The sequence below is a fragment of the Pristiophorus japonicus genome, chromosome 15 (assembly GCF_044704955.1).
Source record: "Pristiophorus japonicus isolate sPriJap1 chromosome 15, sPriJap1.hap1, whole genome shotgun sequence".
Taxonomy (NCBI): domain Eukaryota; kingdom Metazoa; phylum Chordata; class Chondrichthyes; family Pristiophoridae; genus Pristiophorus; species Pristiophorus japonicus.
Window position 1 is genome coordinate 10252645 of NC_091991.1, and position 27394 is coordinate 10280038.

The 27394-nt window shown below is 48.5% G+C and overlaps 1 protein-coding gene across 3 annotated transcripts; it reads right to left on the reverse strand.

Moving 5' to 3' along the window:
* Nucleotides 1–325: 325 nt before the first annotated feature.
* chpt1 (choline phosphotransferase 1) lies at nucleotides 326–27394 on the reverse strand. 3 transcript variants are annotated; one of them, XM_070900126.1, is made up of 8 exons: nucleotides 27107–27394; nucleotides 17081–17228; nucleotides 15232–15373; nucleotides 10542–10626; nucleotides 6379–6510; nucleotides 6127–6285; nucleotides 4592–4717; nucleotides 326–2125 (listed from the first exon to the last, which is right to left on the reverse strand). In XM_070900126.1, the coding sequence occupies exons 1-8, from the start codon at nucleotides 27338–27340 to the stop codon at nucleotides 1997–1999; spliced, it is 1155 nt and encodes a 384-aa protein (XP_070756227.1). In that variant the 5' UTR covers nucleotides 27341–27394; the 3' UTR covers nucleotides 326–1996. The 3 variants fall into 3 exon arrangements, with proteins under 3 accessions (XP_070756227.1, XP_070756229.1, XP_070756228.1); XM_070900128.1 differs by lacking the exon at nucleotides 17081–17228 and having other exon boundaries at nucleotides 10542–10564; XM_070900127.1 differs by lacking the exon at nucleotides 6127–6285.

Sequence of the window (27394 nt, forward strand, 5' to 3'; positions counted from 1 at the left end):
GGGGTAGATGCAGGGAGGGTCTAGAACCAGGGGTCACAGTCTCAGAATAAGTGGTCGGACATTCAGGGCTAAGCGGAGGAGGAATCAAGGATAGTGAATCTTTGGAATTCTCTGCCCCCAGAGGGCTGTGGATGCTCAGTCATTGAGTGCATTCAAGATTTTTGATAGATTTTTGAGCACTAAGGGAATCAGCCATGATCTCATTAAATGGCAGAGCAGGCTTGAAGGGCTGACTCCTGTTCCAACTTCTTGTGTTCAAATCCGTGTCCTTCAAAAACCGCTCCATTATATTTCTTGGCAATGCAAAGTTAATGAGACAAAAACCTTTATGTGCGTTTGTTTTTCAGTTTAATTGAAGAAAGATAGAAAGACAATACAAGAGTCAAGTGTTTGTTCAGAGCTAAATCACGTACCCTTCCCACCCAGCAAGCAAAAATTTGCTGCATATACATATATATCTGTAGACCTGAGGAACTCCACTTTAACATTTAGAAAGTTTTAGTGAGTAACACTGTAGATCAGTAGGCTGACAATTCTACTACTTAGCCTGCATTATTACTAGATCACAGTATATACCGGAAATCTAAACTATTATAACTAAAGTCAGAAGAATTTGGAAGCTTAACCAGTCGATTAGTGAGCAGACAGTTTACATTGCTTGTCTCGCTAGTTTATTAAAAAGATTTATTCATTCACAGGATGTGGGCGTTGCTGCCAAGGCCGGCATTTATTGCCCATCCCTAATTGCCCTGGAGAAGGTGGTGGTGAACCGCCTTCGCTGCAGTCTGTGGGGTGAAGGTGCTCCCACAAAGCGCTGTTAGGGGAGGGAGTTCCAGGATTGTAACCCAGCGACAATGAAGGAACAGACGATATACAGAGTGTAAACCTTCTGTCAGTTACAGCTACAGCAGAATTTACTCGTGGCTATTAAATGTGTTTCAAAACCTCTGTTCTACAAATAGACAGGCACCCACCTTCTCTCTCACCCCCTCCCCACATTAATTTGACTGCATAGCGACAGAAATATCAGTTCTAATCAGATAGCATTGAGTGCTAGTTGCATTGTCAGGTTAAACATATTGCACAGTACAAGAGTTCAGGTTAAAACTGTATTACAAAATCTGTTTGTGTGTTAAAAAAAAGTTTCTCCATGGAGAAACTACTTCACCACAGGCGTGACCGTTACTCACGCCATCACATTATGACCAGCTTTCTAATGCTGCCTTACAGGACAAACAACAAAATTCAAATGGACAGAGTGCTACACAGCAGTAGCTTATAGTGATTCAATTACAGAAATTTGCCCATTAGGAGGAGGACATTTGCCATTCATGAAACAATACCAGCATTCAGCTGTTTATATGCATGAATACAACGTTCCCTTTGTGACCACAGATTGTGTTATTTCTCTGGTGTTGCCCCGTGTGGCTGTGTGCAGTTCTACGGAAGGAAGCTCCCTTGTTTGACAATAAGTTGCTGGCAGATAAATCGCATGTTGGTCCCTCACAGCTTGCTTCGATTCTACCTGATCGCAACTTGGGAAAGAATTAGATTCTGACTGGAGTTCCTCTCTCCTCCCCCAAGCCTGGTGGTCTGCACTGGCTCACCTCGGTGCTGCGTTACACGGTGGCTATTTCTCACCAAGGCCTTCCCAGCACTTGACCCGGTGCCTCACGACACTTTGGAACATTTTACATGAAGGTTTAAGACATGTAGGGCCTTGCATATAAACACAAATTGCGAAAGTGGAAGTGTTACTAAGCTTTGTAATAACGTGCAGCTAGAATTTTATGCACGCACATTTGATGACATTGGGTGGCCGTGGAATTGGAACCAAAGCTTCCCATTCTTTCTGAAAATATATTGAAATAATTTAATTGATGATTACAAGGTCTTGTTGGTTTAGCACTTGAGCAGGATTTCTGCTATTAGATAATGGCTGGTTTTCACTCGTGTGGTCCCTCTCCATTTCTCCCTTCTCCTTTTGGGCAAATTGTCAGTCATGGTGGTTGTGAACCTGCTCAGGAGCTTGGTGTGGAATTCTGAAGACCTCGATGTGGAGGTGTGCTGCAATCTGAATGCAGACAGCAGTGCAGTAAGTCAGCAAATCACACAGGGAGAAGATCTGGAAAGAATCAAAAGAGGGCTCAGATTTTACACCTGATGAACCAACTTACATTTATACCGTGTAGTAAAATGTCCCACAGCAGCGTTATCAACAAAATGTGACACCAAGCCACAAGAGGAGATATCAGGACAGGTGAAAGAGGCAGGTTTTTAAAGGAGCAGCTTAAAAAGGAGGAGGAGAAAGGGGTAAAGATAGGGAGGGAATTCCAAAGCTTAGGGTCCAGGCAGCAGAAGGCACGACTGCCACTACAAGAGCGATGGAAATCCAGGATGCGCAAGAGGCCAGAATTAGAGGAGCATTTCTGGGATCACATAGTTTACAGCACAGAAGGAGGCCATTTCGTGTCTGTGCCGGCCAACAAGAGGCTATCCAGCCTAATCCCACTTTCCAGCTCTTGGTCCGTAGCCCTGTAGGTTACGGCACTTCCAAGTGCACATCCAAGTACTTTTTAATGTGATGAGGGTTTCTGCCTCTACCACCCTTTCAGGCAGTGAGTTCCAGACCCCCACAACCCTCTGCATGAAGAAGCTTCCCATCAAATCCTCTCTAAACCTTCTACCAAATACTTTAAATTTATGCCCCCTGGTTGTTGACCTCCTCCAAGGGAAATAGGTCCTTCCTATCCACTCTATCCAGGCTCCTCATAATTTTATACACCTCAATCAGGTCTCCCCTCAGCCTCCTCTGTTCCAAGGAAAACAACCCCAACCTATCCAATCTGTTCTCATAAGTAAGATACAACATCCTTGTAAAATCTGCCCTGTAATCTCATTCTTCCTGTAATGTGGTGACCAGAACTGCACACAGCATTCCAGCTGCAGCCTAACTAGTGCTTTATACAGTTTAAGCATAACCTCCCTACTCTTGTATTCTATTTCTCGGCTAATAAAGGCAAGTATTCGTATGCCTTCATGTTACCTTCAGGGAGCTGTGGATATGCACTTCAAGGTCCCTCTGTTCCTCTGCACCTCTCAGTATCCTACCATTGAATATGTATTCCCTTGCCTTGTTAGACCTCCCCACTTCTCTGGATTGAATTCAATTTGCCACTGTTCTGCCCACCACATTGATATATCTTCCTGCAGTCCACAGCTTTCTTCTTAATTATCAACCACACAGCCTGTTTTAGTGTCATCTGAAAACTTGAGTCATAGCCCCAACATTCAAGTCCAATTCATTGATATACCACAAAAAGCAAGGCGCCCTGCCAAATCCTACTGGATACAGCCTTCTAGTCACAAAAACATCCATCAACCATTCATTACCCTTTGCTTCCTGCCTCTGAGCCAATCTTGGATCCAACTTGCCACTTTGTCCTGGATCCCATGGGCTTTTACTTTAGTGACCAGTCTGCCATGTGGGACCTTATCAAAAGCTTTGCTAAAATCCATATACACTACATCGTACACACTGCCCTCATTTACTTCCTCAAAATTCAATCAAGTTAGTCAAACATCACCTTCCCTTAACAAAGCTGTGCCTTTCTAAGTGAAGATTTTTCCCAGTAATTTTCCCACCATTGAGGTTTGGCTGACTGGTCTGTAATTTCTCAGTGTATCCCTGCATAAAAAAAGGTACTATACTACATGAGCAGTCCTCCAGTTCTAGCACCACACCTGAAGCTAGAGAGGATTGGAAAATGATGGTCAAAGCCTCTGCTATTTCCACTGAACGGCCTGGGGACTTATCCACTTTCAAAGCTGCTAAACCCCTTAATTCCCCTCTCTCTCTCTTTACTTAATCTAATATTTCACACTTCTCTTCGATAGCAATGTCTGCATCGCCCCTCCCTTGTGAAAACAGACGCAAAGTATTAATTAAGAACCATACCCACATCTTCTGCCTCCATACACAGATTACCCTCATGGTCTCAAATAGGCCTTACCTTTCTATAGTTATCCTCTTGCTCAATATATTGATAAAACATCTTTGGGTTTTTCTTGATTTTACTTGCCAAGAATTTTTCATGCTCTCTTTGCTTTCCGAATATCCCTTTTAATTTCACCTCTGGATGTTCTATACTCCTAGAGATTCTGCAGTATTTAACCCTCGGTATCAGTTTTTCTTTATCCTACCCTGTATGTCCCTAGACATCCAGGGGCCTCTAGATTTATTAGTCCCACCCTTTTTCTTTAAGGGTACATATTTGGCCTGAACCCTCCGGATCTCCTCCTTGAATGCCTCGGACACTGATTTACCTTCAAGTAGCTGTTTCCAATCCACTATAACTAAATCATGCTGCTTGTAAACCTGCGCTGTGCGCTTAAAGTGTCATCTGCAAATAACAGTGGATAACAGGAGACAGAATGGGCTCAGCATTTCATAGAATATACATAACGTTCATACAGCACAGAAGGCAGCCCGTCGAGCCTGTGCCAATATTTAATTCACAACTTTTTCACCAACACTTGAATTGTCTAAATTCGTATTCTTTTCGAAGAAATCAACTTAAAAGGTACTTACCATCGCTGCCCATAGTACAAAGTATTCATTGATAAAACTATTAAAGTATTGGTTGAGGAACAGCAACCCAGGCCCAATGAATGCCGTGTCTTGTAGTTTCATCTTACTTCTTGTCATATGTGCCACCTGCAAAATCAATCGAGAAATGTTTGAGCGATCGGTAAGTATTCAGATTATAATATAAAATCATACAGCACAGAAGGCGGCCATTTGGCCCATCGTGCTTGTGCCGACTCTTTCAAAGAGCGATCCCACCTCCCTGTTTCCCCATAGCCCTGCTGGTTCCCATATTCAAGTATTAATTAAGAACGAGATAAACCCATCAAGTCCATCCGTTTGATTACTCTATCCTGAACACTCCTTTTTATCTTCTGCTTTAGGTGACTAAGTCCCTTTCTTTGCATGTCTCCAGGAATAAAGAATCAAGCAGTGCGTTACTACTTTCTATAATCCCTCTATTCCCTTCTCGACTATTTGAGAAACTATTTTCGCTGGTTGGGGAGTCTAGGACTAGGGGGCATAGCCTTTCAGGAGTGAAGTTAGGAAACACTTCTATACACACACAGGGTGGCTGAAGTTTGGAACTCTTCCGTAAACAGCAGTAGACGCTGGATCAATTGTTAATTTTTGTTAACCAAAGGTATGGCAAAGGCAGATATTTAGAGTTAGGTTGCAGATCAGCCATGATCTCATTGAATGGAGGAACGGGCTCGAGGGGCACCTCCTGTTCCCAAGAGATGACAATCTAGCTCCTTTTTCAATTGCAGAAAACGATCCCCCAAAACTAACTCCTTTCTCTGGGGAGTTTGTAATGTTATTGTTGAAAACTTACACTAGACAGAACACGGTGGGCTTTGTCTCACTGGAGGTTGTAGCAGTTGACAGCGGTGTAAATCAGGACCTGTGTTACGCACAAACAACAAAAAAACAAACCCCGATGCCCTGCAGCATACTCACTACTCGAGCAATCCCCTGGGAGGCAGCGCCCATTAAATGTGGGTTAGCAGCTGCTCCCAGTGATTCTGATAAAGTTGACAACATCCTCTTCAAATAACATTCACATAGAATCATACAGCACACAGAAGGCCATTCAGGCCATCCTGCCTGTGTTGGCTTGTTGGCTCTTTGAAAGAGCGATCCAATTAGTCCCACTCCCCACAGCCCTGCAAATTTTTTCTCCTTCAACTATTTATCCAATTCCCTTTTGAAAGTTACGATTGAATCTGCTCCCACCGCCCTTTCAGGCAGCGTGTTCCTGATCACAACTCGCTGCGTAAAAACAAAAATTCTGTTCATCTCCCTTCTGGTTCTTTTGCCAATGACCTTAAATCTGTATGAAAGCACAATCAGAACAGACAGAATTCTGCCTCTGCACACTCAAGAGAGCCAGTGTTTCAGGGATTAAGAGCCGGAACAGCCTACGTTCCTGTGAGGTGGCAGAGGGTTGGATTTCCAACAGCTGTACAGCGTTAAAGAAGGGACCCAATAAAGAAAATGTAACACTCGTCGCTTCGACTGGTTTGAAATTAACGTACCACTAATTTGTTCGTGACCTTTGAAGCTACGCATCCGAACATTAAAACGTAAAGGCAAGGGTGATTCTCAAACAGACCCGTTGTGGATTTTTTGTAGATCATTATGGCCATGGTTAGCACCAGCCCAATGTGCAAGGCTGGTGAGAGAACACTGGTACCCTGGAAATATAAGGAATGTAACAGTGACCATCAGCAGCTACAGATCAATAATAACTTGTGGAAAACATGTTAGTATCTGTTGGACCTGCATACCGCTATGGTGGAACCATTCTTGCCTGTGCCACCGGTGAAGATGACCTGGAAGTAATTGGTACAGGAGTAGATTGCTCCCGCTACTATTCCAAACACGGGCAGTATCTTCATTCTCAGTCCTAGTACTGGAATCTTTATTGGGAGAAATAAACAACAGTGAGACCGCTCAGTGAGCACACCACACAACAGCACCACTGTATCTATTTATGACTGAGGCACTGTTAACGCAGAACTTAAAAACACCATCTGTCTTTACATTCCGCACCCGCCCCGCCCCACTCACTCGGCATAGTTACACCAAAAGTTTGGAAAGAGTATTACCTTTCTTTAGCCATCCCGTGCGACGGTGTTAGGGCAATGTCCAGAGGGAGCAGAACACAACAAAACAAGAAGTAAGCAACATGAATTTTGTGTCGACACCCCTTTGGACTGCACGTGTTAACGGAATGTCATCGCTCCCGTTCCCCGGTTATATGCAGCTTTTATAACTTGTAAGGGGGGGGGGCTCCCATCACAAATGAGCCAGGGCCCGGGATCGAAGGATCGCAAGCTGGACCGAAATCTCATTTTTAAACGGACGATAAATCTTCATTTCAGTAAAGTTGGAGGAAAAGCAAAATTGCCCACCTTGCATTGCGGTACCTTCTAAATTAAAATGACCTCCAAACACTGTTGGAGGAGAGGAGACAGAAGCAACGATGCCCCCCCCCCGCGGTCCCATCGATTGGGACATCCCGCGCAGGCTGCTCACCAGCTGTTGCCGCTGGGTACGGCCGCGCTCGAGTAAAAAACAATTACAGGGAACACTGGACAGAAGTACAACTGAGACTCATTGAAGAGTAACTGTGCAGGAAGAATGAGCTTACTAGATCATCCTCTATAAGGGGGAGTGATCGGCCGGGGTGAAGTAGGTCGGGAGACGCTCGTGTGGAGCAATAAACACTGGCGCAGGCCAGTTGAGCCGAATGGCCTGTTTGTGTGCTGTAAATTCTACGCAATATATGAACCCCCCCCCCCCAACACACAAAGGCAAACATCAACTCCAATTGAGCAGAGGACATGAGAAAACAAGATTAAAACCAACAACAAGCAGGGCAGTAACTGGGAACAGCTGCTCAAACAATAACAAAGATCTACAGTAACAGATCTTCCCCGTGATCAGACGCACACCCAGGGGCCCAGAGAGCTGTGGAGGGATCTTACTACACAGAGCACCAACCTCTTTCCTACCCCAAGATACTCCGTACTGTAACAGAAATGATTCTTACCGACCACTCATAAATCGAGTCACAAGAACTTAATAGGAACAGGAGTCGGCCATTTGGCCCCTCGAGCCTGCTCCGCCATTCAATAAGATCATGACTGATCTGATCTTGGCCTCAGCTCCACTTCCCAGCCCGCTCCCCAGAACCCTTTATTCCCTTATCGTTCAAAAATCTGTCTCTCTCTGCCTTAAATATATTCAATGACCCCACCTCCACAGCTCTCTGGGGCAGAGAATTCCATAAATTTACAACCCTCAGAAGAAATTCCTCCTCATCTCAGTTTTAAATGGGTAGCTCCTTATTCTGAGACTATGCCCCCATGAGTGGAAATATCCTTTCTGCATCCACCTTGTCGAGCCCCCTCATTATCTTATATGTTTTGATAAGATCACCTCTCATTCTTCTGAACTCTAATGAGTATAGGCCCAAACTACTCAACCTATCATGTTAAACCCCTCATCTCCAGAATCAACCTAGTGAACCTTCTCTGAACAGCCTTCAATGCAAGTAGATCCTTCCTTAAATACGGAGACCAAAACTGCACGAAGTACAGGTGTGACCTCACCAATACCCTGTGCAGTTGTAGCAGGACTTCTCTGCTTTTATACTCCATCCCCCTTGCAATAAAGGCCAACATTCCATTTGCCTTCCTGATTACTTGCTATACCTGCATACTCACTTTTTGCGTTTCGTGCACAAGGACCCCCAGGTCCCTCTGTACTGCAGCACTTTGCAATTTTTTTCCATTGAAATTATAATTTGCTTTTCTATTTTTTCTGCCAAAGTGGATAACATCACATTTGCCCACATTGTACTCCATCTGCCAAATTTTTGCCCAGTTAGCCTGTCTATATCCCTTTGCAGATTTTTTTTTGAGACAGACATGCAAAACATGTACGGCTAATTAACCGTTTACGAAAGGAAGAGGAATGAGGAATGGGAAGAATAAACAAACTTGAATATATAAAGCGCCGTTTGACATCTCTCAAAGCCCCCCTCCCCCCAACCACTTCACATACACTGATTTACTCTAAAGGACAATCAATGCACACAATGAATTATTTTGAAGGGCTGTCACATGCATAGAGGAACACGGCAGCAAATCAGGACACAGCGAGATCCCACAACCAGCGCTGAGGCAAATGAGCAGTTCATGGTGTTGTCTGGGGGGGGGCGGGGGAGAAGGATGTTGGCCAAGGCATCTCAATTCCCAGAACAAACACATTTCAAGATGAATAATACTCTGCGATAACTAGGCAATGGGAAAGTAGCGTCTCCTGGAAAGGGACAGGTATTGGTACTTTGCGAGTTCCCACACTGATTGATATACCAGGAGGGTAGCAGGTATTAAACATAGAAAATAGATGCGGGAATAAGCCATTCGGCCCCTCGAGCCTGCACCACCATTCAATAAGATCATGGCTGATCATTCACCTCAGCACCCCTTTCCTGCTCTCTCTCTCCATACTCCTTGATCCCTTCAGCCGCAAGGGCCATATCTAACTCCCTCTTGAATATATCCAATGAACCGACAGTAAGGCAGTTACTGAACATCCAGTATAATGTTTGGGGTGTCTACGAAGACAAGATACACAATCTCACCAAATGTCATTAACGCTGCCTATTTTTAAAAACACACTTTTTTAAAATGTAGAACATTAATAATCCACAGACCAACCCAGCCCTAATTAACGGTATATTTATAGCAAAATTGCATTCATTTCAGGCTAACTGTACAGGGATAGTTAGAAGGTCCCTTCAAAAAGAGCAACAAAGTTAACTACTCCTCCCAGGTCACACAGCACCTAAACCCGCTCGGACAATAAATCTCCGCACGATAAAGGGGGAAGGAGAATCTGAGCCGCGGATCGCTGGGTCAGAGCGGGCGAGCCTCGACTGACTGCAATTCAGTTGACGTGACCCTCTGCCATTTTAGTGAGGCCGCAGACGGGCACGATGGGACCCAGGGGAGAGGGAAGCTGATTGGCCGCAAGCTGCCCTGTTGCCCCGTCACTGTGTGCTGGTCTGCAGCCCGTCAGGTGAAGCCGGACATGGCCACTCCCCCCAGGGCCAGGGCTCAGGACCGAGTGAGGGGGAGGGGGGGAGCAACAACAGCAATTTAAAACTGGACAAATGGGGCGGGGGGGCGGGGAGGAAAGAGGACATAAACAGTAACTGTGGGCTCTACCTTCTGTGGTAACAGCTCAGATTTAAACTCCACCCTCTTGTCGACAGTCCCACGATGATGGTACAATCTCGTCATAGTGTCGAACCAATCAGAAACGGGGTGGGTGGCAGGGAAAGAGAGACAGGTTCAGACGCTTTGCCACAAGATCCTTCCCCTCATCACTAGAATAGAATCTTACAGCTCAGGCGCCATTCGTGCCTGTGCCAGCTCTTTGAAAGAGCCAGCCAATTAATCCGACTGCCCCTGCTCTTTCCCCATACCCACTATCCCTTATCGAATACCCACTCGTCCCATTTCCTTGGTCCTCAATCCCATACCCCCTACCTCCATCCCACACCCCGTACTCTCCAGCCTCTCGCTGTTAATCCTCTCGCGACTCCTGATCAAATCTGGAGCAGACTGACGGGAGACTCGCTGATCTCCTCACCCCCTCGGCCCAGGTGGACAGGCCCCACCTGAAGGGAATGCAGAGCTGAGGTAAAGGGGATACAAAGCATGTGCTGTGCCGGAGATTCAGAGACCCGAGCTCGATGCTCGCCCAGGACTGATGCCATTTGTGGGATCTTGCTGTGCAACAAATGGGTTGCCACGTGTCCCTGCATTACAGCGCTTCAGAATGAATTCATTTGCCCGAGGATGTGGCATACCCGACATAAATAAAATCCCAGTTCTTTCTCGCACAGCAGCTCGTCGACAAGAGTACAGCTCACCTCGTAATCCCAAAACGTCGGTCCTCCAATGGCAGACAAGAAAAAGATGAGTATTATGCAGATTTGAACTTCAGTTACATCAACTCTAATCGGACACAGAGAGATCAGTGGTTAAAACCGCCATGAGTTACTGCACGGTCAGTCAGACAGCAACCGAGCCAAGCACTGAGTGACTGATTCCAGAGCAGGCATCGCCCAAGGGGAGCCTCAGCTGCCCGACACACGTGGATCGGGGAATCTCAGGCCCGCCGCCCACGTCTCTCCGCCAACGTTCCCCGTGAGCTGCGCCTTGTCCTGCACGGCCTCTTTCCTTTAGTGGGCGGTCGCTTTAAATCTCCGCGGTACGTACAGCGGAGAGGGGCCGGCGAGAAGCCTGCGCGCGATCTTCCCCATCAGAGGGAACATTGCTCTACGCCCGTGGATTCTAATCACCCGTTACTGCACGGTATGGGTGGCTTTGGGGGGTGGACGCGAGGCTCCCCATCGGCTAACCTGCTCGTAGAATCAGCCCTCTTAGATATTACATACAGTGAGCCTGCGTGCTTGCAGTCACAACGAAACAGACAGCTTAGCAACACACTATATTATCACACATTATATCGTTGGTCATGCGCTCAGGTACGAGTCAATCCTCGCACAGTAGGGTAGAGGTTCCAATTGGCAGAGATTGATTTCAAATGCATGTGTTCGCACTAATATCCTGTTTGAGTTATTCTTAAGTAGCCTCTAACGCTGTTTATTTTGAATTGGTCAACATCTGATAATCACAGAATGATACAGCACAGGAGGCGGCTACTTGGATCATGGTGCCTGTGTTGGCTCTTCGAAATAGCGATCCAATTGGTCCCACACCACCCCCCCGCTCTTTTCCCATAGCCCTGTGATTTTTCCATTCCAAGCATTTATCCAATTTTGCTGCATTTCAGCAATTAAACATATCAAAACTGTACAATAGTGAAAACTATGAGCCGTTAAAGCTGTGCCATGGGGAACGCCCGGCGATAGTGCAAGCTGCACATGTTTCTGGTGATCTTTTCGTGGCCTCATCCTTTATTCAGAGGTTTTCTGTGTAATCGGTGCCCAAAATGACTCAACTTCCTGACCTCAAGGGCCCTTTAAATTCATAGCAAACTGATTTTTGCAATGGCCCAAAACTTTCCACAAGTGTGTGACATATTTCTAGCGCAGCTCTTATTTACACGGGTACCACACATAAAGGAAAGGAGGATAAGATAACCGTCCGGCCCTTCGAACCGAACCCTGGATCAGATGGTGCAACTCCGTGCCCCGTTCCTCCACCCAGTCACTCGCGATTATTCTCCTTCTGTATACAGCCACTCTGCTAACTTACAAATAACCAGGCCCTGGAGGAGGATTCCAGCTTAACCCTCGCTGGCCTAACAATAGAGAGCCAATCCCGTCCTCACCTGACCATTAGAGAGAGAAGTAATGGGAAGAGCCAATACTTACAGGGGCAGTTTTAAAAAAAAAAAGTAGAGTGGTTACAATGTGGAATTTCTCTGCCGCAAACTTTGACGGAACAGAGCCTAGATGTTCTTTTAAACAGAATTAGATAATTTACTTGAATAAGAGGAATATTAAAAGGTGTGGGGAGTGAGGAGAGTGGGATTAGATTGGGTGGGATATTAAAGGGTACAGGGAGTGAGGGGAGAGTGGGATTAGACTGGGTGGTTCATGGAGAAAAACATCAGTGTACATGTGATGGACCGAATGGCCTGTTTCTGTACAAAGATTCAATAATAGTTTGACTCGAAGCTACAACCCGTTGAGCAGCTTGTGCTTGCATAATAGAAATGGCATCGAATTTACAGCACAGAAATAGGCCATGTGGCCCAACCGGTCCGTGCCGGTGTTTATGTTCCACTCGAGCCTCCTCTCACCCCATCAACATATCCTTCTATTCCTTTCTCCCTCGTGTGTTTATCCAGCTTCTTCTTAAATGCAGCGATACTATTTGCCTCAACCACTCCCTGTGGCAGCGAGTTCCACATTCTCACCGCTCTCTTGGTAAAGAAGCTCCCTTTGAATTCCCCATTGGATTTATCAGTGACTATCTTATATTTACGTCCCCTAGGTCTGGTCTCCCCCACAAGTGGAAACATGTTCGACATCCACCCTGTGAAATCCTTTCATAATTTTAAAGACCTCTATCAGATCACTTCTCTATCTTCCCTTTTCTAGAGAAAAAAAAAAAGAGCCCTAGTCTGCTCAACCTTTCCTGATTGGTATAACCTCTCAATTCTGGTAATCGTCCATGTACATCCTATTCTTGCATCTTCTCCTGTGCCTCTACATCCTTGTTATAATGAGACCAGAATTGTGCACAATATACCAAGTGTGTTCTCTACGAAATGCAAATTGGCCGGAAAAAGCAGCAAACCTGAGGACTGGGAGAAATTTAGAATTCAGCAGAGGAGGACAAAGAGTTTAATTAGGAGGGGGAAAAGAGAGTATGAGAGGAAGCTTGCAGGGAACATAAAAACTGACTGCAAAAGCTTCTATAGATATGTGAAGAAAAAAAGATTAGTGAAGACAAATGTAGGTCCCTTGCAGTCAGAATCAGGTGAATTCATAATGGGGAACAAAGAAATTGCAGGCCAATTGAACAAATACTTCGGTTCTGTTTTCACCTAAGGAAGACACAAATAACCTTCCGGAAATACTAGGGGACTGAGGGTCTAGCGAGAAAGAGGAACTGAAGGAAATCCTTATTAGTCAGGAAATGGTGTTAGGGAAATTGATGGGATTAAAGGCCAATAAATCCCCAGGGCCTGATAACTCTGCACCCCAGAGTACTTAAGGAAGTGGCCCTAGAAATAGTGGATGCACTGGTGGTCATTTTCCAACAGTTTATCGACTCTGGATCAGTTCCCAAGGATTGGAGGGTAGCTAATGTAACCCCACTTTTTAAAAAAAGGGGGGAGAGAAAACAGGGAATTATAGACCGGTTATAGCCTGACATCGGTAGTGGGGAAAATGTTGGGATCAATTATTAAAGATGAAATAGCAGCGCATTTGGAAAGCAGTGACAGGATCGGTCCAAGTCAGCATGGAATTATGAAAGGGAAATCATGCTTGACAAATCTTCTAGAATTTTTTGAGGATGTAATTAGTAGAGTGGACAAGGAAGAACCAGTGGATATGGTGTATTTGGACTTTCAAAAGGCTTTTGACAAGGGCCCACACAAGAGATTAGTGTGCAAAATTAAAGCACATGGTATTGGGGGTAATGCATTGACGTGGATAGAGAACTGGTTGGCAGACAGGAAACAAAGAGTAGGAATAAATGTGTCCTTTTCAGAATGGCAGGCAGTGACTAGTGGGGTACTGCAAGGTTCAGTGCTGGGACCCCAGCTATTTACAATATACATTAATGATTTAGACAAAGGAATTGAATGTAATATCTCCAAGTTTGCAGATGACACTAAGCTGGGTGGCAGTGTGAGCTGTGAGGAGGATGCTAAGAGGCTGCAGGGTGACTTGGACAGGTTAGGTAAGTGGGCAAATGCATGGCAGATGCAGTATAATGTAGATAAATGTGAGGTTATCCACTTTGGTAGCAAAAACAGGAAGGTAGAATATTATCTGAATGGTGACAGATTCGGAAAAGGGGAGGTGCAACAAGACCTGGGTGTCATGGTACATCAGTTATTGAAAGTTGGCATGCAGGTACAGCAGGCGGTGAAGGTGGCAAATGGCATGTTGGCCTTCAAAGTGAGAGGATTTGAGTATAGGAGCAGGGAGGTCTTACTGCAATTGTACAGGGCCTTGGTGAGGCCACACCTTAAATATTGTGTACAGTTTTGGTCTCCTAATCTGAGAAAGGACATTCTTGCTATTGAGGGAGTGCAGCGAAGGTTCATCAGACTGATTCCCGGGATGGCAGGACTGATATATGAAGAAAGACTGGATCGACTAGGCTTATATTCACTGGAATTTAAAAGAATGAGAGGGAATCTCATAGAAACATAAAATTCTGAAGGGATTGGACAGGTTAGATGCAGGAAGAATGTTCCCGATGTTGGGGAAGTCCAGAACCAGGGGTCACAGTCTAAGGATAAGGGGTAAGCCATTTAGGACCGAGATGAGGAGAAACTTCTTCACTCAAGAGAGTGGTGAACTTGTGGAATTCTCTACCACAGAAAGTTGTTGAGGCCAGTTCGTTAGATATATTCCAGAGAGAGTTAGATGTGGCCCTTACGGCTAAAGGGATCAAGGGGTATGGAGAGAAAGCAGAAATGGGGTACTGAAATTGCATGATCAGCCATGATCATATTGAATGGTGGTGCAGGCTCGAAGGGCCGAATAGCCTACTCCTGCACCTATTTTCTATGTTCTATGTTTCTATAACATCTCAATTCTGGTCATCGTCCATGTACATCCTTTTCTTGCACCTTCTCCTGTGCCTCTATAGCCTTGTTAGAATAAGGAGACCAGAACTCTGCACAATATACTAAGTGTGCTCTCTATGAAATGCAACTGAAGTCAATGTCCAGCTCTGTGCTCAGTCACTTCTGCCTTTTGTCCATTGTAGCTACATTCTTGGACACAGCCCTCGCTCCTCCCTACCTGGCCTGCGCGAGAGAGAACTATCCTCATGGGCAGATCCTATGCGTGCAATAAGCAGGTGGGGGGGGGGGGGGGGGGGAAATAAAACATGCGGACTTACTTGCCAAACCGCAGGGACCCGGAGACATAGGTCTGCCAGTGAGCGCAGTAGAACATAAAGATGCCGATAAAGCAGCAAAAGAACATGAGGTCAGTGTCAGTTCCCAGGCGAACAGCCAGGCAGGTGCCCAAACCAACGATAACTACAGGAAACAAAAAGGAGCAACAGAGTTACACGGTGACAAGGGAATGCACTGCAAGGCAGACTGTCAGCGCTCTGAGTTGCAATTGCGAGAGAGTTTATTAAAGTTCGCAAAGACGACGGCTTTTAAGGCGACCAGAAGCAAATTCTGAGCCGATTTTGATCTCCCGCTTTCTCTGATGGTCAGCGTCACGGAGGTCTGGTCCACACTTTATCATTATCATCATAGGCAGTCCCTTGGAAATGAGCGTCTTGCTTCCACTCAAAATGAGTTCTTAGGTGACTGAGCAGTCCAATACGAGAACCATCATCATAGGCAGTCCCTCGAATTGAGGATAACTTGCTTCCACATCAAAAAGTTCACAGGCGTTTCAATGAAGGACCTAATATTCCAGGTCCCGAACGTTTTTTTTTTTATAAACGTGTGGTGGCCGTTGCATACCAGCTCACCACACGGGCTTGACAGAGGCAAGGGTTAACCAAGACGACTGGAGACCAGCTCTGCTGCACAGACCTAGTGCGTACACATATCACAGTATGGGCTGGCCCGTGCTGCCCCCGAGAACCCCAGTCCCTGTGACAGGTGGGACAGACAGTGGTTGAGGGAAAGGGTGGGTGGGACAGATTTGCCGCACACTCTTTCCGCTGCCTGCGCTTGGTTTCTACATGTTCTCGGCGATGAGACTCAAGGCGCTCAGCGACCTCCCGGATGCAATCGCAGTCGCTGCCACAGTTGGAATGAGACGACGAAGTATACAGAGTATTTACAGCACAGAAACAGATCGTTGGTGTTTATGCTCCCCGCACCCTCTTCATATCCTTCTATTCCTTTCTGCCTCATGTGTTTATCCAGCTTCCCCTTAAATGCATCTATGCTATTCGCCTCAACCACTCCCCGTGGCAGCGAGTTCCACATTCTCACCACTCTCTGGGCAAAGACTTTTCTCCCGAATTCACTATTGGATTTATTAGTGACTGTCTTATATTTATGGCCCCTGGTTCTGGTCTCCCCATAAGTAGAAACACCTTCTCTATGTCTACTCTATAGAACCCTTTTTTAATTTTAAAGACCTCTATTAGGTTACCCTTCAGTCTTCTCTTTTCTAGGTAGAAGAGCCCCAGACTATTCAATCTTTCCTGATAGATATAACCTCTCAATTCTAGTCTCATTCTAATTAATGTTTTTTGCACCTTCTCCAGTGCCTCTTTATTCTTTTGATAAATGGAGACCAGAACTGTTAACAATACTCCAAGTGTGGTCTAACCAAAGTTCCATACAAGTTTCACATAACTTTTCTGCTTTTCAATTCTGTCCCTCTAGAAATGAACCCCAGTGCTTGGTTTGCTTTTTATAAATCTGCTCTCTTGAGTATCCCTGATTATAATCGCTCAACCATCAATGGCCGTGCCTTCAGCTGTCTAAACCCCAAGCTCTGGAATTCCCTGCCTAAACCTCTCATTCCTTCTTTAAGAGGCTCCTTAAAACCTACCTCTTTAACCAAGCTTTTGGTCATCTGCCTTCATTTCTTCTCAGGTGGCTTGGCATCAAATGTATCTGTTTTTCCTTACAACACTCATGTGAAGCACCTTGGGATGTCTTACTACGTTTCAGGCACTAACTAGATAAAAGTTGTTGTGGTTGCATCACTACTTTTAGTGATCAATGTATCCATCACCCCAGATCCCTTTGTTCCTCTGCCACACGTACCTGTGGAGAAGGAATCACAGCCATGGTCGAAAAGCTCCCCGAGTGGAGAGCTGCTGTTCGTTCTTCTGGCTTGTTTCCCGTCGATGGCGTCCAAAGATTGGTAAATAAATAATCCCACACCGCAAAGCACGTACACATACGCTGGTGCCTGTTAAAAGGGAGAATACCTGGTCACAGACTAAATGGTCCAACGCGAGCCAACTCCTCGAGGAGAGCGCTCAATACAGTGCTTAGTACCAGTCAGATCAGCCGTGGTCTAACTGAATGGGTGAACAGGCTCAAGGGACTGAATGGCCCACTCCTGTTCCTGATACACCCTCAAAGCTTCCCTGAAAAAAGTGCAACAACCCCACTGACACCTGGGAGTCCCTGATCCAAGACCGCACTAAGTGGAGGAAGTGCATCCGGGAGGGCGTTGAGCATCTCGAGTCTCAACGCCAAGAGCATGCAGAAATCAAGCGCAGGCAGCGGAAAGAGCGTGTGGTAAACCAGTCCCTCCCACCCCTTCCCTCAACGACTATCTGTCCACCTGTGACAGAGTCTATGGCTCCCGTATTGCACTGTTCAGCCACCAAAGAACTCACTTCAGGAGTGGAAGCAAGTCTTCCTCGATTCCGAGGCACTGCCTGTGATGATGATGGTCTACTCCTGTTCCTAATACACATTTTAAGTGTCAGTTGTGGCTCAGTGGGCAGCACTCTCATCTCCGTGAGTCTGTAGTTTGTGGGTTCAAGTCCCACTCCAAAGACTGGAGCACAAAATCTAGGCTGACACTCCCAGTGCAGTGCTGAGGGAGCGCCGCACTGTCGGAGGTGCCGTCTTTTGGATGCAACGTTAAACTGAGGCCCTCTCAGCTGGACTTAAAAGATCCCACGGCACTATTGGAAGAAGAGCAGGGGAGTCCTGGCCAATATTTATCCCTCAATCAACATCACTAAAGAAACACATTACCAGGTAATTTATTTCACTGCTGTTTGTGGGAGCTTGCTGTGCACAGATTGGCAGACGTGTTTCCCACATTACAGCAGCGATTACACTTCAAAAGTACTTAATTGGCTGTAAAACACTTTGGATGTCCTGAGGTCGTGAAAAACGCTATATAAATGTAAGACTTTCTTTCTACGGGGGGGGGGGGGCGGAGGGGGGAGGTATGCAATTTACTTTCTCTCCTTCCCCTCCCTCACAGGACATGGAGTTTGGGATCTGACCTCTGTTCCCCTTATCACAAACCCAGAGCTCCAACAACAGCCGTTATCAGCCAGTGCACTCAACAAAAAGCACTTAGATCTGTCTAGCTACACAACTCCTGCACAGGCAAAGTCAGATAGGAAAGATTGCACTGGGTAAGGTCCAGTTTTTCACAATCCTATCTATGTGAACCCGTTATCATTTAGCAGCATGTGCAGAAAGGCAGAGACGTTTAGGAAGGGAATTCCAGAGCTTTGGGCCTTGGCAGCTGAAGACACGGCTGCCAATGGTGGAACGATTAAAATCAGGTATAGCGTTGTGGGGCTGGAGGAGGTTACAGAGATAGGGAAGGGTGAGGCCATGGAGGGATTTGAAAACAAGGATGAAAATGTTAAAAATCGGTATGTTATCAGACCGGGAGCCAATGTAGGTCAGCGAGCAGGGGGCGATGGGTGAGCGGGACTCGCTGCGAGTTAGGACACGGGCAGCGAGCACAGGGGGTGATGGGTGTGCGGGTCTCGGTGCGAGTTAGGATACAAGCAGCATAGTTTTGGATGAGCTGAAGTTTATGGAGGGTGGAAGATGGGAGGCCGTTCAGGAGAGCGTTGGAATAGTCGAGTCTGAAGGTAACAAAGGCATGGATGATGGTTTCAGCAACGTTACATAAAGCTCAAATAAATACATAATCTACAGTCTGTTCTGCTACTGTTGATGCAAATGCCCATTGAGTGTGTTTTATAAACTGCTCATTGAGTCATGGTACAGCACCGATCTCGAGTGATAGAGGAAACAACACACAAAAGGTTTTCCCAGAGTTCTGCACCACAGCCTGAACCAAACTTTACTCTGCCCTGCACACTGCAATCTTAAGAGTATAAGAAATAGGAGGAGTAGGCTATTTGGCCCCTTGAGCCTGCTCCGCCATTCAATAAGATCATGGCTGATCCGATCATGGACTCAGCTCCACTTACCTGCCTTTTAAAAAATCTGACTATTCCGCCTTAAATATATTCAAAGACCCAGCCTCCACAGCACTCAACATTGAGTTCCATAATTTCAGATCATTTTCTCAAGACAACAGAGAGAAACGATTTCTGTTGGTTGGGGAGTCGAGGATGAGGAGGCATAGCCTAAAAATTAGAGCCAGAAGCCAGACCTTTCAGGAGTGAAGTTAGGGGACACACACACTCACGGTGGTAGAAGTTTGGAACGCCCTTCCACAAACGCCAGTTGATGCTAGATCAATTGTTAGATTTAAAATCTGAGATTGATAGATTCTTGTTAAGCAAAGGGATATGGGGCATAGGCGGGTTAGATCACAAATCTCACTGAATGGGGAACAGGCTCGAGGGGCTGATTGGCCTCTTCCTGTCCCTAGCAGGTTCTGCTGTTGACCTCTCCCGCTCCTCTAGTCCCATTCCCACCCCCCTTTTGCCTCACACCATCAGCCCTTTTGTCATTTAATCACCTTTGCACTCCATCCTATCAGACCTTCCCTCTGCTCTCCCTCAACCCCTCCCACATTTTTCCCTGCCTCTGCATTTGCTTAAAACCAGTTACATCTCCAACTTCTTCCAGTTCTGATGAAAGGTCATCGACCTGAAACGTTAACTCTGTTTCTCTCTCCGCAGATGCTGCTTGACCCGCTGAGCATTTCCTATTTCAGATTTCCAGATCCGCGCTTAGCGTTTGCCCTCTCCGACAGATCATCTGTCCACATTCACTGACCGGAGAGACTGTCTTTTGCCATCAACTCTTCTCAAACCAGCCAGGCAAGAACTACTTCAAAGGCTTGTGAGCAAAACGCAGTCAATACGCTCGAGTGTGCACAAGCAGCTCGACCCTCCGCCATTCTCCCCTTACCAGACTCCGCAGTGATTGATCGCATTGCCTACTCCACTGGATTGGAGGATTTCACTGCTCCCTCTTCCCCTTCTGTCAGAATGGATTATCTCGTCTCCAGTCTTTCTGCCCTCTGCTGCCTGAGCCTGTCCACACCACCCTGACCTGTGCTGTAACCTCGGTAAAACCCACTACTTATTGAAATGGTCAGAACTTGATCGGAACAAAGTCTCAACTAATATCGTCCTGCAGCCACTCCATTGGTCTACCTTGACGTCAATCCTTCTTCCCTCTCTTGCCAAGACATCAGTGGCTAATTCTCAAGAACACTGATCCCTTTGGCTCACATTGCCCCAACTCGATGACTTCTTTTCTCTTCTCCTCCATCCAACACCCCATCCAATTCCCCTCTCTTTGCATACCCATTGCTCCCCCTGCTCTCTGCATATCCATCGCCGGCCCCCTGCCCGCCCCTCCCTCTGCATATCCTGTGAATAATCCACATTCACTGGAGTCCTGTTCCTGTATTATGTACGAAAATAGGATAAAACATCTTCCTGGAATTACTTGCAAAGGGACATGCCAGGATCACTCGGCTCCAGACTTTATTACAGCCGTGGTCCAAACATGGACAAAGGAGCTGAATTCCAGAGGTGAGGTGAGAGTGACTGCCCTCAACATCACAGCAGCATTTGACCAAGTGTGGCATCAATAACCTTCCCTCCATCATAAAGATCAGAAATGGGGATGCTCGCTGATGATTGCACTGTGTTCAGTTCCATTCGCAACTCTTCAGAAAATGAAGCAGTCCATGCAGCAAGACTTGGGACAACATTCAGGCTAGGGGTGATAAGTGACAAGTAACATTCGCGCAACACAAGTGCCAGGCAATGACCCTCTCCAACAAGCGAGTCTATCCAACTCCCCTCGATATTCAACAGCATGACCATCGCCGAATCCCCCACCATCAATATCCTGGGGGTCACCATTGACCAGAAACTTAACTGGACTGTTATAAGATGCACTCACCAAGGCTTCTTCGGCAGCACCTCCCAAACCCGCAACCTCTACCACCTAGAAGGACAAGGGCAGCAGGTGCATGGGAACACCATCACCTGCAAGTTTCCCTCCATCCTGACTTGGAAATATATCGGCATTCCTTCATCGTCGTTGCGTCAAATCCTGGAACTCCCTCCTTAACAGCACTGTGGGAGCACCTTCACCACATGGACTGCAGCGGTTCAAGGTGGCGGTTCACCACCACCTTCTCAAGGGCAATTAGGGATGGGCAATAAATACTGGCCTTGCCAGCGATGCTCGCGTCTCAGAAAGAATAAAAAAAATACTACAACAGCACCAAGAAATAGCAAATGGATGGGATAGGATTATAATCAGGTAGGAACGCAACGGGTTGTGGAAATTTGATAGAAAATCAATCATTAAAAGTGAGAAGGCTAGAGAGTACAGCAATTAATGTTTATTACAGAACAAACCCATCTCATGTATTTGCATTCCTGAATTTACTACCTTAAAACCCAATAAATTTATAATGAGGACCAGTTATAAATATCCCACTGCGTAAGCACACACACAGAATGTGGAATGGGGCCGACAGACAGATGGTATGAGGGACTGATTTTAAATCTATGTGGAGGGACTACAGAAGCGGAGAGTGTTCACCTTAGAGCAGAGAAGGTTAAGGGGAGATTTAACAGAGTTCAAAATTCTGAGGGGTTTTAATAGAGTAAATAAGAAGAAACTGTTTCCTCTGGTCGGTAAGCGGAAGGTACAGATTCAAGGTGATTGGCAAAAGAACCAGAGGCGAGATGAGTAGAATTTATTTTACGCAGCGAGTTGTTGTGATCTGGAACGCGCTGCCTGAAAGGGCGGTGGGAGCAGATTCAATAGTAACTTTCAAACGGGAATTGGATAAATACTTTAAGTGGAGAAAATTTGCAGGGCTATGAGGTAAGAACAGGGGGTGGGACTAATTGAATCACTCAAAGAACCAGTACGGGCACGATGGGCTGAATGGCCTCCTTTGGTGCTATGTGATTCTATGAAGTCTTTTTCTTTAGTTTGATGACGGAACGTACGATTTTAAAATGGGGATGCAATTATGTCTGTACATCCTCGTTCAATTATCCCCACACCCTCTAAGCCTGCCTCGCCTAAAGTCTACATTTAGTCACAACTCCACGAGCGAACGACTATTAACCCCTTAATTACCGTAACAAACAAAGTCCGGTCCTTGACTCGGTGCTCTGAAACAGGATTTTAGGGTATTATCTTTAAAACCTTGCCGTCACGTGGGTGTGCACATTGCAATCAAATCTACAAGGGGTAGACTCATGCACATAGGGAGATTGTGAACAGGAGCAGGCCGATCAGCTCCTCAAGCCTGCTCCACCATCCTATTAAAAGAAAGCAAGACTTGCATGTATATAGCACCTTTCGCGACCAAACGCTTCACGTGGTATGAAGCACTTTTGAAGTGCAGCAGTTTGCGCATAGCAAGCTCCCACAAACAGCAATCTGCTCGAGGGATAAATATTGGCCCTAGGACAGCAGGGAGAAGTCCCCTGCTCGTCCTTGACATGGTACCATGGGATCCTTTACGTGGAATTACATCGAATGTACAGCACAGAAACAGGGCATTCGGCCCAACTGCTCTATGCCGGTGTTTATGCTCCACACGCACCTCCTCCCACTTTGCTTCATCTCATCCCATCAACACATCGCACCTTTCAGTATGTTATGGTTTAAAGGAGCCATATTCATCATAAGTGAGGGTATTACTGTGTCGAATTATGATCACAATTCCAACAATAAGCAAGTGTATGGGAGCAATTTTAATTTGAGCCGTCCAATCGGAAAGGGCCTGGATTGCATTAGCCGCCCGTCCGTTCTTAGTTTTGCAGATCAGAAACTAGCAGGTACTGAATGGTACACAGCAGCTAATGGAATCAATCGACCAGAGGGCAGACAGGGCCTCAGTTTAACGTTGTAATTATCCTCAAACTGACCTAAACTGTGACGATCACCTGGATTTTCTTATTCAGAGAAGTGGCCTTAAAAGGGACAGGCCTGGTTAACAGACCGATAGTACCCACCAGCACTGGAGCAAATAATCCATTATCTCGAAAAGGAATTGCACAGAAATAAATGCAATGCGCAGTCCCAAGTTACTTCTTCGCAACAGTCTGATTTATAAATAGGATTCTACTGGCGAGACACTCCGTTTAAACATTTAAAACCAATGCTTCTGTATCACAGAGCACAATCTTTCTCAACTTATGTCCAGGCATACCATCCCTATCATGTTGCGCCTGCAAATTACAGTCTACCCCTGCTTTCTGGCGTTTCCAATTCCTATTTTAGCTTCATCACAAATGAGCCATATTAAGACAGAAAGGCAACAACTACAACTTGTATTTATATAGCACCTTTAACGTGGTGCAACGTCCCAAGGCGCTTCACAGCAGCGTTATCAGACAAAATTTGACAGCGAGTCACACAAGGAGAAATTAGGACAGGTGACCAAAAGCTTGGTCAAAGAGATCGGTTTTAAGGAGTGAGAGAGGCGGAGAGGTTTAAGGAGGGAATGGTGGGGAGAAGGAAGTCAGGGATGTGCAAGAGGCCAGAATTGGAGGAGCGCCAAGATCTCGGGGGGTTGTGGGGCTGGAGGAGATTACAGAGATAGGGAGGGGCGAGGGCCATGGAGGGATTTGAAAACAAAGATGAAAATTTTAAATTCGGGGTGTCGCCAATGTGCGTCCGTCGCCACCTATTTACCACCAACAGACAGGGTCGCTTATCGATACAAACTGAGCTTTCAGGACTAGCGAAGGCAGATTTATTTTCTGGCTCAGTAAGGAGTTGATCGTGTGATGAGCATCTTTACCATGACCCGTTGCCTCTAACAGGGCTGTGACACACTGTGCTAAACCCAGGGATGTCCAAAGTACAGCTCATGGGCTCCGGCGTGGGTTAGGAGTCCCCACACTCCTCCCTCCCACCAAGTTCAAACAGGTCAGTTTGGACTAAGTTCACATTTCTTACTTCCTGGCTTTATCTGTCAGAATGATCCATCCCATCCCTGATAGCTCGTAAGGGATCGAGATGAGCTGCAGAGAGCAGCGGGGCATGGAGCGGGAGAACGGAGGAGGCAGTAATTGAGATTGCGGACAGTCAAAGAGAGTGCGAGCTATCAGCGCCTCTGGGGGCACGGGGGGGCGTCAGCCTCTGGGGGCATGGGGGGGGCGTCAGCCTCTGGGGGCACGGGGGGCGTCAGCCTCTGGGGGCACGGGGGGGCGTCAGCCTCTGGGGGCACGGGGGGGGGGCGTCAGCCTCTGGGGGCACGGGGGGGGGCGTCAGCCTCTGGGGGCACGGGGGGGGCGTCAGCCTCTGGGGGCACGGGGGGGGCGTCAGCCTCTGGGGGCACGGGGGGGGCGTCAGCCTCTGGGGGCACGGGGGGGGCGTCAGCCTCTGGGGGCACGGGGGGGGCGTCAGCCTCTGGGGGCACGGGGGGGGCGTCAGCCTCTGGGGGCACGGGGGGGGCGTCAGCCTCTGGGGGCACGGGGGGGGCGTCAGCCTCTGGGGGCACGGGGGGGGCGTCAGCCTCTGGGGGCACGGGGGGGGCGTCAGCCTCTGGGGGCACGGGGGGGGCGTCAGCCTCTGGGGGCACGGGGGGGGCGTCAGCCTCTGGGGGCACGGGGGGGGCGTCAGCCTCTGGGGGCACGGGGGGGGGCGTCAGCCTCTGGGGGCACGGGGGGGGCGTCAGCCTCTGGGGGCACGGGGGGGGCGTCAGCCTCTGGGGGCACGGGGGGGGCGTCAGCCTCTGGGGGCACGGGGGGGGCGTCAGCCTCTGGGGGCACGGGGGGGGCGTCAGCCTCTGGGGGCACGGGGGGGGCGTCAGCCTCTGGGGGCACGGGGGGGGCGTCAGCCTCTGGGGGCACGGGGGGGGGCGTCAGCCTCTGGGGGCACGGGGGGGCGTCAGCCTCTGGGGGCACGGGGGGGCGTCAGCCTCTGGGGGCACGGGGGGGGCGTCAGCCTCTGGGGGCACGGGGGGGGCGTCAGCCTCTGGGGGCACGGGGGGGGCGTCAGCCTCTGGGGGCACGGGGGGGGCGTCAGCCTCTGGGGGCACGGGGGGGGGCGTCAGCCTCTGGGGGCACGGGGGGGGGCGTCAGCCTCTGGGGGCACGGGGGGGGGCGTCAGCCTCTGGGGGCACGGGGGGGGCGTCAGCCTCTGGGGGCACGGGGGGGGGGGCGTCAGCCTCTGGGGGCACGGGGGGGCATCAGCCTCTGGGGGCACGGGGGGGCATCAGCCTCTGGGGGCACGGGGGGGCATCAGCCTCTGGGGGCACGGGGGGGCATCAGCCTCTGGGGGCGTCAGCCTCTGGGGGCACGGGGTGCGTCAGCCTCTGGGGGCACGGGGGGGGGCGTCAGCCTCTGGGGGCACGGGGGGGGGGCGTCAGCCTCTGGGGGCACGGGCACGGGGGGGGGGTCAGCCTCTGGGGGCACGGGGGGGGGGCGTCAGCCTCTGGGGGCACGGGGGGGGGCATCAGCCTCGGGGGGCACGGGGGGGGGGGGTGCGCACGCTGGGGAAGGTCTGTCTTTCTTAGCTCTCCAGTGGATGGAGAACAGCACCACAGCAACTATAACTTGCAGTGATTCAGTGCCTTTATGTAGTAAAACACCCCAAGGCGCTTCACAGGAGCGTAAATCAGACAAAGACTTGACACCGAGCCACACCAGGTGATATTGAGACTGGTGACTAAAAGCTTGGCCAAAGAGGAAGATTTTGAGGAGTGTCTTAAAGGAACAGAGAGTTGGAGAGGCAGAAAGGTTTAGGGAGTGAATTCCAGAGCATTGTGCCCAGGCAGCCAAAGGCACGGCCACCAATGGTGGTGTGAAGAAAATCAGGGAGGCACAAGAGGCCAGAATATGACCTACCTTGGAGACGTAATTGGGAGGACTCGGTGAGAGGTTTGTTAGAGACCAGGGGTCACAGTCTAAGGATAAGGGGTAAGCCATTTAGGACCGAGATGAGGAAAAACTTCTTCACCCAGAGAGTGGTGAACCTGTGGAATTCTCTACCACAGAAAGTTGTTGAGGCCAATTCACTAAATATATTCAAAAAGGGAGTTAGATGTAGTCCTTACTACTGGGGGGATCAAGGGGTTATGGCGAGAAAGCAGGAATGGGGTACTGAAGTTGCATGTTCAGCCATGAACTCATTGAATGACGGTGCAGGCTCGAAGGGCCGAATGACCTACTCCTGCACCTAGTTTCTATGTTGTTAGGTGTGACAGGCAGGCATGACAGAACAGGAATTTGCTGCAGGAAATAAGTGTTACATTCACAGCTTTTCAATTAGAAGCTGCACAATCCAGTTCACAGGTGGTGGAACTAAACAGCATGGTGGGGGGTGGTGGGGGGGGGGGAAGGAAAGTTGAATTAGCAGCGGGACAGATTTACAGTGTGAGCAGCAGCAGAGCCAGCACAGACACTGACCCCGATTCCAAGCCCAAAACCTGCTGCTAACCAAAGGGCAGCTGGTTAACAGGCTCCAGTGTTTAGTGACTGAGGTTTATCTAAACCGCTTGCGCTGAGCAAACTCTAGGTGCAGATAACATTGAGGATTTATTTTATAATTGGACGATTACCAAGACACTGCCGCTCAAACCTTCCCCCCCCCCCCCTCCCCCAGTCACAGAGGGGGGGTTAGAGATTGGGAAAGGCAATCGCTGTCCGCAGTAAGGCTGGTGCCTGACAGGTATCCCAAACATACATTGCATTGAAACAAAACCAGAAAGGCGGCCCCTGCGTGTTATAATCGGACAGTCTCCACAAACTCCTGCCCCAGACAGGGCACTGAGTCCTCAGCACCCCCCCCCTCAGACTAACCCTCGTCCCTCCCACATAACCCCCCCTTCCCCACCTCATACCTGGCTCAGCCCCCCCCCCGCCCCCCAGTCTCCCCCCCCGGGCTCACCTGCTGGCGGGCCCCCGGGCAGTGCCAGACCAGCAGCAGGCTGGTGATCAGGTTGGTGGCGAGGCCGAGCAGGGTGATGGCGTTGGGCGCCAGCCAGGCGGGGGTGCGGCCCAGCAGCCAGGCCCAGTACAACTGCAGCGGCGGCTCGAGCAGCGAGCGGCCCTCCGCCCGGTACCGGTGCTCGTCCAGCCGCTGCAGCTGGGCCTCGCTCAGCGGCTGCAGCAGGCGGCCCATCGCGGCCTCAGGATCCCGCTCCCTGTCCCGCAGTCCGGCTCACTGAGGCCTGGG